This window comes from Phyllobates terribilis, unplaced genomic scaffold (assembly GCF_046119375.1).
Source record: "Phyllobates terribilis strain yellow unplaced genomic scaffold, ASM4611937v1 Scaffold_7__3_contigs__length_470593459, whole genome shotgun sequence".
Lineage (NCBI taxonomy): Eukaryota > Metazoa > Chordata > Amphibia > Anura > Dendrobatidae > Phyllobates > Phyllobates terribilis.
In genome coordinates, this window is record NW_027362767.1 from 358,333,268 (window position 1) to 358,350,704 (window position 17,437).

The following is a 17,437-nucleotide window of genomic DNA, read 5'->3' on the forward strand; positions in this document are numbered from 1 at the left end:
GAGACACACCTGTGGATGTATTTTAATGTACACATGAAACACACTGCTTCTTTGTATAGCATCATGGGAAAGTCTAAAGAAATCAGCCAAGATATCAGGAAGAGAATTGTGGACATACACAAGTCTGGCTCATCCTTGAGTACAATTTCAAGATACCTGAAGGTGGCTTGTTCATCTGTACAAACAAATTATATGCAAGTACAAACAAGATGGGAATGTCCAGCCATCATACCTCTCAGGAAGGAGACGGGTTCTGTGTCCCAGAGATGAACATGCTTTGGTCAGACATGTGCATATCAACCCAAGGACAAAAGCAAAAGACCTTGTGAAGATGATGACTGAAGTTGGTAAGATTGTTAAATATCCACAGTGAAAAGGAGTACTGTATCAACATGGGCTGAAAGGCCACTCTGCCAGGAAGAAACCATTACTCCAAAAGAAACAAAAAATCCAGATTAATGTTTGCAAATGCACACAGGAACAAAGACCTTAATTTTTGGAGACATGTCCTGTGGTCTGATTAAACTAAAATTTTACTTTTTGGGCATAATGACCATCCTTACATTTGGAGGAAAAAGGGAGAAGCTTGGAAGCCTAAAAACACCATCCCAACTGTGAAACACGGGCATGGCAGCATCACGTTGTGGGGTTGTTTTGCTAGTGCAGTTCACAAAATAGATTGCATCATGAGAAAAGAAGATTATGTGGCAATACTGAAGAAACATCTCAAGACATCAGCCAGGACGTTTAAGCTTGGGCGGAAATGGTTCTACCAAATGGACAATGACCCGAAGCATACTGCCAAAATGGTAACAAAGTGGCTTAAGGATAACAAAGTCAATGTTTTGGAGTGGCCATCACAAAGCCCTGATCTCAATCCTATTGGAAATTTATGGGCAAAGCTGAAAAGGCAGGTGCAAGCAAGGCGACCTCAAACCTGGATCAGTTACATCAGTTTTGTCAGGAGGAATGGGACCAAATTCTGACCAACTATTGTGAGAAGCTTGTGGAAGGATATCCCAAACATCTGACCCAAGTCATTCAGTTTGAGGGCAATGGTACCAAATTCTAATTGAATGCATGTAAACTTTTGACTTTGCAGTAAATAATAAAAATGCCTTAAAACATTTGTGGCGCCCCTGAGGGTTCGGTCGCAACAGAGGTACAGCATCTTACTCTCAGGTAAGGAAGGAGTACAGCTCGGGACCCTAACACCTGCATCCAACACATACCAGCAGTGGGGGCAGGGCGAGATTGCTCCTAGCACAGTCCCTGGTCCCTAGCTGATGGGAGGAGCTATGTAGTGGGTGTGGGTGGAGGAAGTAGCTTAGGGGAGCACATGAAGGAAAGTATAAATAGAGAAGCCATCTTGTTTAGTTAGAGTAGAGCAGTGAGAGGGAACAGTCTACAGAGAGAGAGGAGTTAGAAGCAGGAGCTCTGCTCAGGCGGAGGGCCTGAGGAAAGGCCCAGTACTGAAGGAGAGAGGAGCAGGAAGGGCTCCAAGAACGAGGAAAGGACCCCAGGGGTACGGGCAGTGCTGGAGGCAACCCGTACGCCCGAATCTACCAGGAGGTGGAGGGGTCAGGCCACACAAAGGGGACCAGTCCCTCAACTAGCGGAAGACTGTACGTCTCAACTAGAAACCAGAGGCTGCAGTATTTCAAGTCCTGCAGCCAACAGTCCATATCAGTCTCACTAAGAAGGTAGCTATAGAGGACCCAGGGGACGGAACAGACGTCACCCGACAAGGCCCGCGGGTACCAGATTGGGACACTTGGTATGAGGTGCAGGGAGACGGCCAGAGAGAGAACACACAGAAGGGGGTCCCGCTAAGTACTCCGGAGATATCTGAGGATGGACTGAACCCTCCCTGAGTAAGCGCAGCACGACGAGGGAAGTTACACTGGTACCTGTAACTTGGACTGCAACAACCGTGAGTAAAGACCCTGAGGACTGCACCCCACAGTCTCTGTGATTATTATCTGCGCCATCACCCCTGCACTACAACATCTACACTGCCCTGGAGCCAAGCTCTACCTGTGGAGAGCTGAACCAACCTGGCTGCACTAACACCAGCTCCAGAGGACCTGCTCCGCAGCGGTGGCTCCACATAGCCGCATACCACAGGTGGAGTCACGAACATTTTATAAAAACTATAAATCCCCTGTAAATAATTCCCCTTTTGATTGAACACCCTGGGTCACAGACCAGGTCACCGCCACTGTGACATCTCCTCTAGCAAAGACCGGCCCTGCACCGAGTACCCCACGGCCCAGGGGGCGCGTCACATTCATTCTCTCTCTATTCTGGCATTTGGGAAATATTAAAAATTATGGTAATCCTAACTGCCCTAAAAAGGGAAACATTTCATGTCAGATATTGAGAAAAACATGCAAATGTGTCTTTTTATATAGTTTATGTAAACTTCTGGTTTCAACAGTACATAGTAAATTAATAAGAATTTATACAGTACAGACCAAAAGTTTGGACACACCTTCTCATTTAAAGAAGTTTCTGTATTTTCATGACTATGAAAATTGTACATGCACACTGAAGGCATCAAAACTATGAATTAACACATGTGGAATTATATACTTAACAAAAAAGTGTGAAACAACTGAAAATATGTCTTATATTCTAGGTTCTTCAAAGTAGCCACCTTTTGCTTTGATGACTGCTTTGCACACTTTTGGCATTCTCTTGATGAGCTTCAAGAGGTAGTCACCGGAAATGGTTTTCACTTCACAGGTGTGCCCTGTCAGGTTTAATAAGTGGGATTTCTTGCCTTATAAATGGGGTTGGGACCATCAGTTGTGTTGTGCAGAAGTCAGGTGGATACACAGCTGATAGTCCTACTGAATAGACTGTTAGAATTTGTATTATGGCAAGAAAAAAGCAGCCAAGTAAAGAAAAACGAGTGGCCATCATTACTTTAAGAAATGAAGGTCAGTCAGTCCGAAAAATTGGGAAAACTTTGAAAGTGTCCCCAAGTGCAGTTGCAAAAACCATCAAGCGCTACAAAGAAACTGGCTCACATGAGGACCGCCCCAGGAAAGGAAGACCAAGAGTCACCTCTGCTTCTGAGGATAAGTTTATCCGAGTCACCAGCCTCAGAAATTGCAGGTTAACAGCAGCTCAGATTAGAGACCAGGTCAATGCCAAACAGAGTTCTAGCAGCAGACACATCTCTACAACAACTGTTAAGAGGAGACTTTGTGAAGCAGGCCTTCATGGTAAAATAGCTGCTAGGAAACCACTGCTAAGGACAGGCAACAAGCAGAAGAGACTTGTTGGGCTAAAGAACACAAGGAATGGACACTAGACCAGTGGAAATCTGTGCTTTGGTCTGAGGAGTCCAAATTTGAGATCTCTGGTTCCAACCACCGTGTGGACTCTACATGCCTGGTTCCCACCGTGAAGCATGGAGGAGGTGTGATGGTGTGGGGGTGCTTAGCTGGTGACACTGTTGGGGATTTATTCAAAATTGAAGTCATACTGAACCAGCATGGCTACCACAGCATCTTGCAGCGGCATGCTATTCCATCCGGTTTGCGTTTAGTTGGACCATCATTTATTTTTCAACAGGATAATGACCCCAAACACACCTCCAGGCTGTGTAAGGGCTATTTGACCAAGAAGGAGAGTGATGGGGTGCTACGCCAGATGACCTGGCCTCCACAGTCACCAGACCTGAACCCAATCGAGATGGTTTGGGGTGAGCTGGACCGCAGAGTGAAGGCAAAAGGGCCAACAAGTGCTAAGCATCTCTGGGAACTCCTTCAAGATTGTTGGAAGACCATTTCCGGTGACTACCTCTTGAAGCTCATCAAGAGAATGCCAAGAGTGTGCAAAGCAGTCATCAAAGCAAAAGGTGGCTACTTTGAAGAACCTAGAATATAAGACATATTTTCAGTTGTTTCACACTTTTTTGTTAAGTATATAATTCCACATGTGTTAATTCATAGTTTTGATGCCTTCAGTGTGAATGTACAATTTTCAAAGTCATGAAAATACAGAAATTTCTTTAAATGAGAAGGTGTGTTCAAACTTTTGGTCTGTACTAATATTTGGCAAAACAAATATTTGCAAGAGGCAAAATAAAAATGAGGAAACTAATAAAAATATGCTTGTGTCGCCATTTTTTGAGATCTGTAACATTTTTTATTTTAATGTCAATTGAGCTGTGTGAGGACTTTTTTCCAACATGGTGAGCTCATTTTCATGGATACCATTTTAGGGTAACTACAATGTTTTGATCACTTGGTATTGCATTTTTTGTTATGGTGTGGTGCCTGAATCCCCTCAACCGCCCCCCACAATTTTGTAGTTTACAGGGAATTTGTCACGCTATTAACCTGTAGATATGAGGCTTCAGGCTTCAGATATGGGGGTGGCGTCTGTGCAGATTCAGTCCCCACTCTTGTGTATAGAGAGCAGCGGCTGTATACAAGCTCCCGGCACTGACAACTTGCTCTCCATTAGGGCCAGCTTTTTGTTGTTGTGATTTTTTTGTTTTAACCTATTACTTTACTTTTTAGTTCCTTTAGGAGAAATGGACATGTGATCGTCTAATCACTTATACTAGCAATTGCGTCACGTAGAAGGCCTATGGGTATGTGGAACGGTGTGTCCTCAGCAAAGTGATCTGTAAATGCAGCTGTCAGATCAGAGATTGACATCAGCATTTAATAGGTTAACAAAAGAGTGCAACGCTCATCTCCTTTTGCCGCAGATGTTGTCTATGTAACACAGCTGTCAATCACAGAGAATGATTAAGGCTCAGCTCCTGAGCCTGCATCAACGGAAAGGACCAGATATTGGACATACTGATATGTCCAATGTTGAGAAGTGGTAAAAGACTGATCTGCTAAGCCTTCTTCTTCCTCTCAATTTTGACTGCAACATGGATCTTGATCTTCTCCACCCACCCCCACAAGGAAACACACGGAGTGAAAAATACCAAAATGTCTCTGGTGGAACTGGTATTTTTGCCCATGGAAGTAGAAGGAGTTTTATAGTTACATTCAATCACAATTTCATAGACCAGATGTATTTAGAGCAATGTACTCCTGAGACATATCTGTGGGGATAGTGTATATTTGTCCCAGCCTCTACTGCTCATCAATGACATTCCAGACTAAGCAGCTGGGAAAATGCTGTGGCCAGCGAGCCAACCTGCAATGGCCATTAATGGAGATCACATATTGTCTATATCAGGGTTCCCCAACTCCTGTCCTCAAGTCCCACCAACAGGTCATGTTTTCAGGATTTCCTTAGTATTGCCCAGGTGATGGGATTATTACCTGTGCAGGTGATGTAATGATCCCCTGTGCAATACTCAGGAAATCCTGAAAACACGACCTGTTGGTGGGCCTTGAGGACTGGAGTTGGGGAACCCTGGTCTAAATAACACATAGGTGAACCGGCGTCTCCACATCTCAGCTTTATCAAACACTGCTGATCCACACTATATTTATATGACCCAATAGATGATATGGAAAGGGATTTGAGTAGAAACAAGCCCTTTATTACCATTACAGATTGCCGTGCGCAAGTCAATTTCCCTATTAATGTACCATACAACGCAATGGAAGGCTACTTACAATCAGGCCGATAACCTACACTTCGGGGAGTTCTCTTCACAAGCAAACTGTGCAAAAAATAATGAAATAATTAAAATGCAAACCAACTTGTTACAAGAGATACTGAACTCTAAATAATAATCACAGGAAATAATTTACTAAATTTGTACCAAAGTGTAAATGTTCACAGGGCAGTAAGCTATCAATATGTGCAGAATGGTCAGATCTGTGTAAGTGAGGTCAACGTACAGATATGCAATTCTCTCTGCAGGATTGTCAGCATGGCCCAATCTATTATCCCTGTGCATGGTTACATGAGTGCCCTGGCAAGTCAAGCAGAGTAGCTGCTACATTTACTACAAGTGTGCACCTCCTGCTGGCGGCTGCCATAAAGGTCAATTGGTTTATACCATTTTATATTAAAAAGGAGTTTTCCAGCAGCATCCAAAATTACACTAAAAAGTTGAAAACTGTATAAAAGAGCCATTATTTATCTGATAATTGCCTAGGCACTGCACAGGTGCCTGACATCTCTTTACTTCCCAGCAGCAACCACCGTCATGTAGGTAGACTGCACACGAATCAGTCAGTGCTTTACATGCACCAGTCCCATGGGTATACTGCACATAACCAATGCTGGAGAGTAAATAGACTGAGGGGGTACACTGGAGCGTTGAGGGATTTATCAGGCAAGGAATAGGTTTTTTTGGGGTTTTTTTTTTTATACCATTTTGTCAATATTGCCTGCTCACCAAACGCTTTTATTTAAAAGAGTTTCAGTTGTTTTAATATTTATTTTGGAAATTAATAGTGTAAGAAGCAACTTTGTAATATATTTTTTCAGAAGAATCCGCTTGTTTCTCCTTCTGGATTGATTTTTCAATTTCAATTCACATGTAAAATCTGTGCTCAGTGTGTGGATTTTGCCATTACTGAGGTCACTGCTCAAAAAAGTTCTATGAAGAGGGTAAGGGTGTGGAGCTAGAGGCAGGCACAGATATTCTGCTTTCGTTTTCCCAAAACAACAGTTAGGGCTCATTCAGACGTCACTGATTTTTTATCAGTATTTTATGCCAAAACCAGGAGTGTCTCCAAAACACAGAAGAGTAAATCTTTCAATTATAGTTTTCCCTGTATGTTTCCCTCCTGGTTTTGGCATTCAAACACTGAAGAAAAATCACTGAGGTCTGAATGAGGCCTTACACTTTAACAAAGAGGTATCAAGTTGGGACGTTATCTCCCTCTATTCATGGGATGGGTTATAATTTCCCGATCGCTGGAGGTCTGATCCCCTCCGATCGAGAACCAGGACTCTGAAGAGCCCCGAGTGAATGGTGTGCAATTATGCGCACCACCACTCTATTCATTCCTATGGAAGTGCATAGCGCCAGACTATCTCCAGTAGTCTCATTAAGAATAAATGGAGTGACGCTTGGTTTACATGGGGTCCTCCAGAGCCCTGATTCTTGGGATTGGTGCGTTCAGACCCCCAGTGATCAGGAACTTATCCCCAATCCCAGAGTTAGGGAATAACTTTTAAACCTGAGAATACCCCCCCTCTATAAAAAAAAAAAAAAAATACTTAACTTTTATGAAATGACAGGTACTCTTCATGTACAGGCACTGCATAGGGTTACTGATCAATGTGGGTCTGGGTCCCGAGACCCCTACAGCTCCTGCTTGAGCTGTGTGCCCAGAACAAGTCCAATAGTTCAGGTTCTTACAGATCTGTGTACGGATCCAAAGACTCTTGAATCAGTACACCGCTCTCCACTCATGCAGGAGCTGCGGACTTCAGAGCAATGTTTTGACTGATTAATGAGGGTCTCAAGATCCAGACCTCCACTAGTCACCACTTATAATTCATAAAAACCTTTATAAAATGACAGCTACACTTTAATGAGTTATTATTATAAGAAAATCATTTTCAGGAGAGTTTCACTTTTATATGTAATATGTGCACAAGCAATGATGAATAGTATCCACATCAGTCTTGAGAGTTCTTCTCATTGTTACCTGGCTACTTTAACCATCTTGGGATTGTACTTCTGGAGCATTGCGAGTAATGTCTTCATGGTCTTTCCCGTATCAATGATGTCCTGCAAGAACCATAAAAAAATAAAAAATAAATAAATTATATAATTAGTATTCTATTATATTATATATCACCTTGCCTAATAATAATAATCCATCCAATATGTGCACTTTTTACTACGTTACTTGTACTTTTTAGAGTGAGAAGTTTTGATTACAGCATATTAATATAGAGCCACCTGAGCCCTAACTACTTTCTGACAAGACCTAGCTTAGAGATATCACTACAATATTCATAGGAAATTATTGATTGATCTTATAGATGCTTTATTATTATTCAATAATTTGTTAATTTAGAAAGTTCCAAAGATGGGGTATAGGTGGCCCACAAAGTGCCACAGCCCCTTTATTTGGAAATGAAGGGAATTTGCCTTTAATATGCAAATAATCATATACAGTGGATACAGAAAGTATTCAGACCCCTTTCAATTTTTCACTCTTTGTTTCATTGCAGCCATTTGGTAAATTCTAAAAAGGTAATTTTTTTTCTCATTAAAGTACACTCTGCACCCCATCTTGACTGAAAAAAACAGAAATGTAGAAATTTTTGAAAATTTATTAAGAAAGAAAAAGTGAAATATCACATGGTCATAAGTATTCAGACCCTTTGCTCAGACACTCATATTTAAGTCACATGCTGTCCATTTCCTTGTGATCCTCCTTGAGTTGGTTCTACTCCTTCATTGGAGTCCAGCTGTGTTTAATTAAACTGATAGGACTTGATTTGGAAAGGCACACACCTGTCTATATAAGACCTCACAGCTCACAGTGCATGTCTGACCAAATGAGAATCATGAGCTCAGAGGAACTGCCCAAGGAGCTCAGAGACAGAATTGTGGCAAGGCACACATCTGGCCAAGGTTACAAAATAATTTCTAAGGTTCCTAAGAGCACAGTGGCCTCCATAATCCTTAAATGGAAGAAGTTTGGGACCATCAGAAGTCTTCCTAGACCTGGTTGTCCAGCCAAACTGAGCAATCGTGGGAGAAGAGCCTTGGTGAGAGAGGTAAAGAAGAACCCCAAGATCACTGTGGCTGAGCTCCAGAGATGCAGTAGGGAGATGGGAGAAAGTTCCACAAAGTCAACTATCACTGCAGCCCTCCACCAGTTGGGCCTTTATGGCAGAGTGGCCCGATGGAAGCTTCTCCTCAGTGCAAGATATATGAAAGCCCGCATAGAGTTTGCTCAAAAACACATGAAGGACTCCCAGACTATGAGAAATAAGATTCTCTGGTCTGATGAGATGAAGATAGAACTTTTTGGTGATAAGACTAAGCGGTATGTGTGGAGAAAACCAGGCACTGCTCATCACCTGCCCAATACAATCCCAGCAGTGAAACATGGTGGCGGCAGCATCATGCTATGGGGGTGTTTTTCAGCTGCAGGGGCAGGACAACTGGTTGCAATTGAAGGAAACATAAATGAGGCCAAGTACAGAGATATTCTGGATGAAAACCTCTTTCAGAGTGCTCTGGACCTCAGACGTGGCCAAAGGTTCACCTTCCAACAAGACAATGATCCTAAGCACACAGCTAAAATAACAAAGGAGTGGCTTCAGAACAACTCTGACTATTCTTGACTGACCCAGCCAGGACCCTGACCCAAACCCAATTGAACATCTCTGGAGAGACCTGAAAATGGCTGTCCACCAATGTTCACCATCAAACCTGACGGAACTGGAGAGGATCTGCAAAGAAGAATGGCAGAAGATCCCCAAATATAGGTGTGAAAAAATTGTTGCATCATTCCCAAGAAGACTCATGGCTGTACTAGCTCAAAAGGGTGCTTCTACTCAATACTGAGCAAAGGGTCTGAATACTTATGACCATGTGATATTTCAGTTTTTCTTTTTTACTAAATTTGCAAAAAATTCTACATTTCTGTTTTTTTTCAGTCAAGATGGGGTGCAGAGTGTACTTTAATGAGAAAAAAAAATGAACTTCTTAGAATTTACCAAATGGCTGCAATGAAACAAAGAGTGAAAAATGTAAAGGGGTCTGAATACTTTCCGTACCCACTGTACATTTTTACTTAGGTCCTAAACATTTCATCTAGCAGATTAATAAAGAATTGACACATCCAGGAGACCAATCACACATTTACATGAGCAGAGAGTGAATTTCGATCACTCTGTAACTTTAGCTTCAGTGGGATTCAGTGCATGCGCTGTTCCACTTACGGGACGCCGAGCGCCATGAGAGATGTAATGGTGGGGTAAATCATTAATGAATCATACACAGTGGTCACGTGGGCTTGATTAATAATATATAGAATTACACATGCTGTATATGAATTGACACTTTATTGGATGTATGACAATTAAGATTTAATGGATAAATATGCACTCTGAAAATTGATGACATTTTGATGAAATTAAATATGAATTATAAGATGACTGCACTTTGCACAGTGCACTTTATATTTAATGTATGATATTTATCTGAATTTTCTTGTTAATTAATGATTGATTGAACAAGCTATACATGCCCACTTTACTATATTGTATTGCTTGAAAAAGTCCCTCTCTAGGGACAAAACATTGGCACTTTGACATAGGTCAATAAAAGCACCATACAGTTGATTTTTTTGCACCCATTCCTTCATTTTTGCTTGTGCTGCACCTTTATATTTTGTTTAATTATCTATCTCTCTCTATCTCTCTCTCTCTCTCTCTCTCTCTATCTCTATCTATCTATCTCTCTCTATCTATCTCTATCTATCTCTATCTATCTCTCCACACACATATACACCGTATTTTTCGGACCATAAGACGCACACATGTTTTAGAGGTGGAAAATAGGGGGGAAAAAAAGCTCCTATGGCATGCTGGGAGTTCTAGTTCCCCACATTTATGTCATGTGTTTGCCTTGAGAACTATAGCTTCCAGTATGTCCTTCGACTCATGCCATGCTGGGAGTTATAGTTCACCACACATTTGTTATGTGGTTGCTCTGAGGAGAACTATAACTCTCAGCACGTCCTTCAGCTCTTCTGTCATGCTGGGAGTTATAGTTCACCACAAGAGTGGTACAGTGTTTAATGACATGCTTTTTCACTTTACTTCTACCTTATAATGCTTGCCTCTCATTCTGGATAGGCAGGGAGCAAGGTCACACTGGCTGGCGGTGTTACCCAATGGGCGGTCTCCCATTCAGATAGTAACGTCACTGCAGCGCGCTAAGAGGAAGGGCCGGGGCAACACAGAACAGCACAGCGCACAGCCCCAGCCCTGCCTCTTAGTAACGTCACTGCAGCGCGTGATCTGGATGGGAGACCACCCACAGTGAATTCATGGCGGTACCCACTGGGTAACACCGCTCCACAAAAACAGTTCGTCTAATGTTCTGAATGTACCCTCATTTTCCCCCAAAATGTAGGGGGAAAAAAGTGCGTCTGCTGGTTCTAAAAATAAAAAATGATATATATATATTTTTTTTTATTAATTTAAAATATATATTTATTTGGTAATATTATTTTGTATCTAGTGTACTATTTTCAGTCTATGTTCTACAGTATAACAGTATTATCTGTGAGTCTATTTGGGACATACCCATCCCCCTCTCGCATCTTTTTTATTTGTATATATGTGTATTTTTAATTGTCCTTCTGTTTATGTGAGAATGTACTATTTTTATTTCTAATAAAGATTGCAATATACCGGGTGGTCCAAAAGTAGGTGGACAGAAATTGTAATAAGGTTATGAAGGGGGAGATTTATCAAACACGGTGTAAAGTGAAACTGGCTCAGTTGCCCTTAGCAACCAACCAGATTCCACTTTTCATTCCTCACAAAGTTTATAGTCGAAAACCAAAAAGTGTCAGTGATTTGAAAAATTACATAAGAAATGCATTTCAAGAAATTAATACCCAAAGACTTGTGCAAAAAAGTTTATCGAAGCGTAAGAGGCGACTTCAAAGCTGTGCAAATTGTAATGAAAAACAGTTTGAGCACCTGCGTTGATAAAATTTAAGGGCTTTTGTATTATTGTTCAGAATAAAATTTAATTAATTGTCAATGTTATGCTTGTGTTAGTAAATATAATTTTATATATAAATCAAAATAAATGTTATTTTCTGGCCACCTACTTTTTGACCACCCTGTATAATAAAAGGCCCATTGTGAGTATTTTTTTTAGTAGGTCTTCTGGTGGTTGAGGTATTCTAGGGCAGGGTTCCCCAACTCCAGTCCTCAAGGCCCACCAACAGGTCATGTTTTCAGGATTTCCTTAGTATTGCACAGGTGATAATTACATCACCTGCACAGGCAATAATTACATCACCTGTGCAATACTAAGGAAATCCTGAAAACATGACCTGTTGGTGGGCCTTGAGGACTGGAGTTGGGGAACCCTGTTCTAGGGCACGCATCCTTTAATATTTTGTATTTCCTTCTTTGATAGAATACTCTAACATTGAGTTTCAGCTCCCTCCAAGGATTTTCTATTGGGTTGAGGTCTGGAGACTGGCTAGGCCACTCCAGGACCTTGAAATGCTTCTTACGGAGCCACTCCTTAGTTGCCCTGGCTGTTCGTTTCAGGTTAGGGTCATGCTGGAAGACCCAGCCACGACCCATCTTCAATGCTCTTACTGAGGAATTGAGGTCGTTGGCCAAAATCTCACGATACATGACCCCATCCTTCCTCCCTTAAATACGGTGCAGTCGTTTTGTCCCCTTTGCAGCACAGCACCCCCAAAGTATGATGATTCCTAGACCATGCTTCACGGTTGGGATGGTGTTTTTGGTGTTGTACCCATCCTTCTTCCACCAAACACGGCGAGTGGAGTTGATATGAAAAAGTTCTATTTTGGTCCCATCTAACCACATGACCTTCTCCCATGTCTCCTCTGGATCATCAAGATGGTCATTGGTGAACTTCAAATGGGCCTGGACATGTGCTGGTGTGAGCAGGGGACCTTCCTTGCCCTGCAGGATTTTAATTCATGATGGCGTAGTGTGTTACTAATGGTAATGTTTGAGACTGTGGTCCCAGCTCTCTTCAGGTCATTGATCAGGTCCTGTAGTTCTGGGCTGGTTCCTGAACTCTCTCAGAATCATCCTTACGCTACGAGGCGAGATCATGCATGGAGCCCCAGACCGAGGAAGATTGACAGTCATCTTGTGTTTCTTCCATTTTCTAATAATTGCACCAACAGTTGTTGTCCTATAGCGTCACCTCTCCCCTCCTTCTGGGCTGACGCATCGGCCGGTGTCTGGTGACGTGGTACGCTGCTGCCGCGGCTTCCGGAAGCGCCAATGCAGCCACACGTGAGCTCTCCTACCCCCTATGTACCCTTCCCCCGAAGAAGCGGAACGCACGTTGGGGTTGTCCCTCCTTCCACAGTGACCAGGTTGCATTGCCTGTTCCCTCCACTCCCTATATACCTACTATGTTATGATATATTTTGTGTTTATTTTATGATGGATTTTCTTTGACACTTGTCTAAATCATATTCCAAACTGGCACTTAGCCATATGTCACTTTATCATAAATCTTAGTTTTTTCAGGGCTTTTTGTGGCAGTGGCAATTTTCTTCCCCATTTTTAAGGCCTGATATAGCATCATCCATGGACTTTTCCTATTATTGCACACTACACTTTACAGTTCTATGACAAGTTCTCTTTACAGGTTTTTTTATACCGTTGAATCTCTTTGAGTAACCTAATAATTTGGGTCCTCTTTATTATGAACTGTTATAGTACTATTATTATTTATTGCATGTGACACTTTATTAAGGTTGCTTGTTTGGACAGGCCTCTCCTGCCTGGACATAACCTTGGATGTGTTTAGATCTGTCTACTATCTTGTTGGACTATACCTCCAACCTACTTACTGTGGTATCCCTCTATTTACTTCTCCTTTTTAGAAATGTACTTTTATTGATTATTTTTTTAAATAATTTGAATAAATAGTATTTTTATTTGCATCTATACTTCTTTTTTCGTGACTGGATTGCCTATTGTCCTGTAGCCATCCCAGCTTTGTGCAAGTCTACAATTTTGTCTCTGGTGTCCTTAGACAGCTCTTTGGTCTTGGCCATGGTGGAGAGGTTGGAGTGTGAGTCATTGAGTCTGTGGCCAGGTGTTTTATAAGGGTAATGAGTTCAAACAGGTGCAATAAATACAGGCAATGAGTGTAGAGTAGGAGGCTTCTTAAAGAAAAATTAACATGTCTGTGAGAGACAGAATTTTTGTTGGTTGGTAGGTGATCAAATACTTATTTCATGCAATAAAATGCAATTTAATTATTTAAAAATCATACAATGTGATGATCAGCTGTTCCCGGTGTGCTCCGATATGGAGCTGGACAGCACAGATGGAATAATGGCTGAGGCCGGGTACTGCGGATTTGCCCCCTATTGATTTGAGTAGGGGACGGATGTGCAGTACATGGCCGCGGCCACTATACAGTTGACAGAGCTGTGCTGTGAAGCTCCTGCAGCTCTGGCCGCTGCAGACACTGGGAACAGCTGATCAACGTAACATGTAACCAATGCCCATAGCTGATAATATTTGATCACCCCCCCCCCCACCCACAATGTCAATTCCTAGTAGAGCTTGCAAATCCCCAGGCATTAATATTATGTAGCTTTTCTTTTAAAGCTTTTGTGAAAAATACATCAGATTTAAAAGTGAACTTACCTCAACAATTAAGACATTCTGCAAATAAAAAAAATATATATATATATATTTGTAAAACACTTAATACAGTAAATACGCAATCTAGCTATATATACATAAAATACATGTATGCTAAGGCCCAAATTTAAATCGCCACCTTCGCACCTTTTTTTCTAGAGTAAAACTGGTTATCATAGTGACTTATGTGTTGTGCCTTATTATTCAATTACACTTCTAAGTTAAAATTCACTTACACAAGAAAACGAAAATTATGACAATTTGGGCGTTGTTTTCCTTAACCAGATATTTTAGCCTAATTCATAGTTTGCAAAATTTTCAATACATTGTAAAGTTTGTATACAATTGTACTTCAGTATCCTCCCTGGAGTACAAAATGTAAGTTTTATTTTTTGCACACTAAAGTGCTACATTTTAAAGGATCAAGCAACTTTTTGCTCTAAAGACGGCTCAAAACAGAAGAAAAAAAAAAAAAAAAAAAAAAAAAAAGAGTCTGATTCTGCGCAAAATTCATGATCCTGCGGTGCTAAAAAACAGCAACAAATATTGGCTTGTGAAAGCATTTCAGATATCCATCTTTATCTGTATTTGGCCACGGCCCCACTATCAGTATTTGGTCAGTATTTTTTCTCAGGAGTGGGAGCTAAAACCAGATGAGGAACAATCAGAGAAAAGATATAATAGAAACAAGTCACCAATTCTGCATTTATCACCCACTCCTGGTTTTGGCTCCCACTCCTGAGAAAAAATACTGACCAAATACTGATAGTGGGGCCGTGGCCTTACAGAGCAACTATTACTGTAGGGGGCTACTCACATGAGTGTATAAAATACACAGATCTGTGCCATTTCCATTCCTGAAATGTAAGGTCCACCAGACAGCTGCACTCCTAATGAATGTTTTTTAACACTGTAAAAGGCCAAATATAAAACCTACCTTGCCGGTCAAAGTTGAAAGATCATCTCCACCTATAACTTTAATGTCTCCTGTAGACTGATCATTCTGTAATAAGGACCAAAAAAATTACTGTGTGATACAAGTGATTTATTATTGCATGTGGACCAGGCTGCTATGCATCTGAAAAAGTAACCCGTGACCAGGTTTTCCCCATATAAAGTACGGCCGCCACCATCAAAGCCTCTTTTACAGCAGTCCAGAGTGCACCTCTCCATTCACTTCTACAGGACTGAGAGAGTTCCAGCAGCCCCACAGCAGTGCATGATGCAATGACCAACAGCATGTTCACTATCACTTCATTTATATTTATTAGTGGCACAAACCCTTTAATTAGATCACATTGCTTTCTAGACCTACATCAGCCAAGCACAGTGACCTTGTGATCTAAATCATCAGTGCACAAAGTAATGAGCCATGAACATGCCAGTAAAATACTGAGTAGAAAGAAATTATCAGCAATCAAAAGAGAGTAAGACATCTGTAAATGAATAATAGACAAACAAGTAAATACTTGCAATTAGCTTTTTGCTCACTAGATGGCGACACAGCCAGGAGGCTCTTGTCAGTACTTACACAGTAACTCTTCAATCTAATGAAGTCCACAGTCATTGGGATCGACCGGTCACTGTTTCTATTCAGTGCCTTGATGTAGTCAAGTAGATCTGCAAAGAACTTGTATCCACCCTTCAAAACGCAGAGTGCAACTATGTGGTGGCCCCCCATATCTTTCATGATATCTCGGGCTAATCTTTCTGTCCTGGACACAAAAAAAAAAAAAAAAAAAAAAAAAAAAAAAAAAAAACAGGTTCATCATAGGAATGTAAAAGGATATTTTAAAATAAAATAAGGGACATTTCCGTGATGGTTGTAAATGCAAATAATCACAAAGAAAGCTCCCAACACCATGACATATATTAATTCATCTGTCATCAGCTACACAATATCAGCAAGTAGAGTTGGTGCAAATCGATTCACAGCACCCAGTCAACTGGCCATGCAAATAATCTGTGGCCACTAGATGGCAGCCCTGAGAACCATCTGCTACTTCCAAGCATCCATGGCTCTTAGGCTATGTGCCCACAATGCAGAAATGCTCCAGAGTTTTCCTGAGCGTTTCTGCATCTCCCTGGCAGAAAAACGCATGCGGATTGTACATGCGTTTTTTTCAGCCAGGGACAAGCGTTTGTCACATGCGGGTTGTCAAGCGCTTTCCAAGCGATTTTAGCATCACCTGGAAAAGTGCTTGACAACTTGGTCACACTAAATAAATCTATGCAACCGCCATGGATTTATATAGCGTTAGTTAGAGACACAGAGACACAGAGACACAGAGACACAGAGACACAGAGACACAGAGACACAGAGACATTTTTTTTTTTATAAAAAAAATTATACTCACCTTCCAATGGCCCCTGGTCTCCCCGGTAGCTCGCGATGGTGTAAAAGGACCTTTCATGACATCATTTAGTCATGTGACAGGTCACGCGACCGCCGATGTCAGCGGTCCCGTGACCAGTCATATGACTAAGTGACGTCATAGAAGGTCATTTTACACCACCGCAAGCTGCCAGGACACATCGCTAAGGAGACCGGGGGACATCAGAAGGCAATAATAATTTTTTTTTTTCTTTTTTTTTTTTACAGTTACCATGGTACCCGGGTCTGGATGAGAGTCTCCTCTTCTCCAGACCCGGGTACCATCTGCACACTGAATCACTTAATATCCGCATGTGCACATGTAGTCATGCGGATATTAAAGTGATTCAATGCAAGTCAATGGCGAAAAAAACGCTGCGATTACGCAAAATAATTGGTAGCGCTGCAGATTTTTCCGCAATGATAATCCGCAGCATGTGCATAGCACATGCGGATTATCACTGGGGAACATGGCAGGCCTTCTACCAAGCGTCTTTTAAGCGTTTCTGCGGCAGAATAGCCGCTGGGGAAACGCTTAAAAAAAAACGCATAGTGGGCACACAGCCTTATTCTGATTAGCCGGCCTGGAGCAATGTCATTGTTGTGGCATAGCGCACATGTGACTCCGAATCAGGCATATTAATCAAAATAAGAGTCGTGCTCCAAGAGGTAAGGGGTGGCTCTCAGGGATCCTGTCAAAAGGCCACAGATTACTGACGTGGCTGATGCACCGGGTCTTACAAATTGACA

At 41.7% G+C, this 17,437-nt stretch overlaps 1 protein-coding gene across 2 annotated transcripts in view; it reads right to left on the minus strand.

Moving 5' to 3' along the window:
* HPRT1 (hypoxanthine phosphoribosyltransferase 1) overlaps positions 1–17,437 on the minus strand; it is a 37,152-nt gene that overhangs the window by 5,251 nt on the left and 14,464 nt on the right. For both annotated transcript variants that reach the window (XM_073641313.1, XM_073641314.1), the window contains exons 3-7: positions 15,845–16,028; positions 15,251–15,316; positions 14,317–14,334; positions 7,599–7,681; positions 5,604–5,650 (exon numbers count right to left, since the gene is read on the minus strand). In XM_073641313.1, the coding sequence (XP_073497414.1) occupies positions 5,604–5,650; positions 7,599–7,681; positions 14,317–14,334; positions 15,251–15,316; positions 15,845–16,028 (398 nt within the window). The remainder of the gene's footprint in view (positions 1–5,603; positions 5,651–7,598; positions 7,682–14,316; positions 14,335–15,250; positions 15,317–15,844; positions 16,029–17,437) is intronic.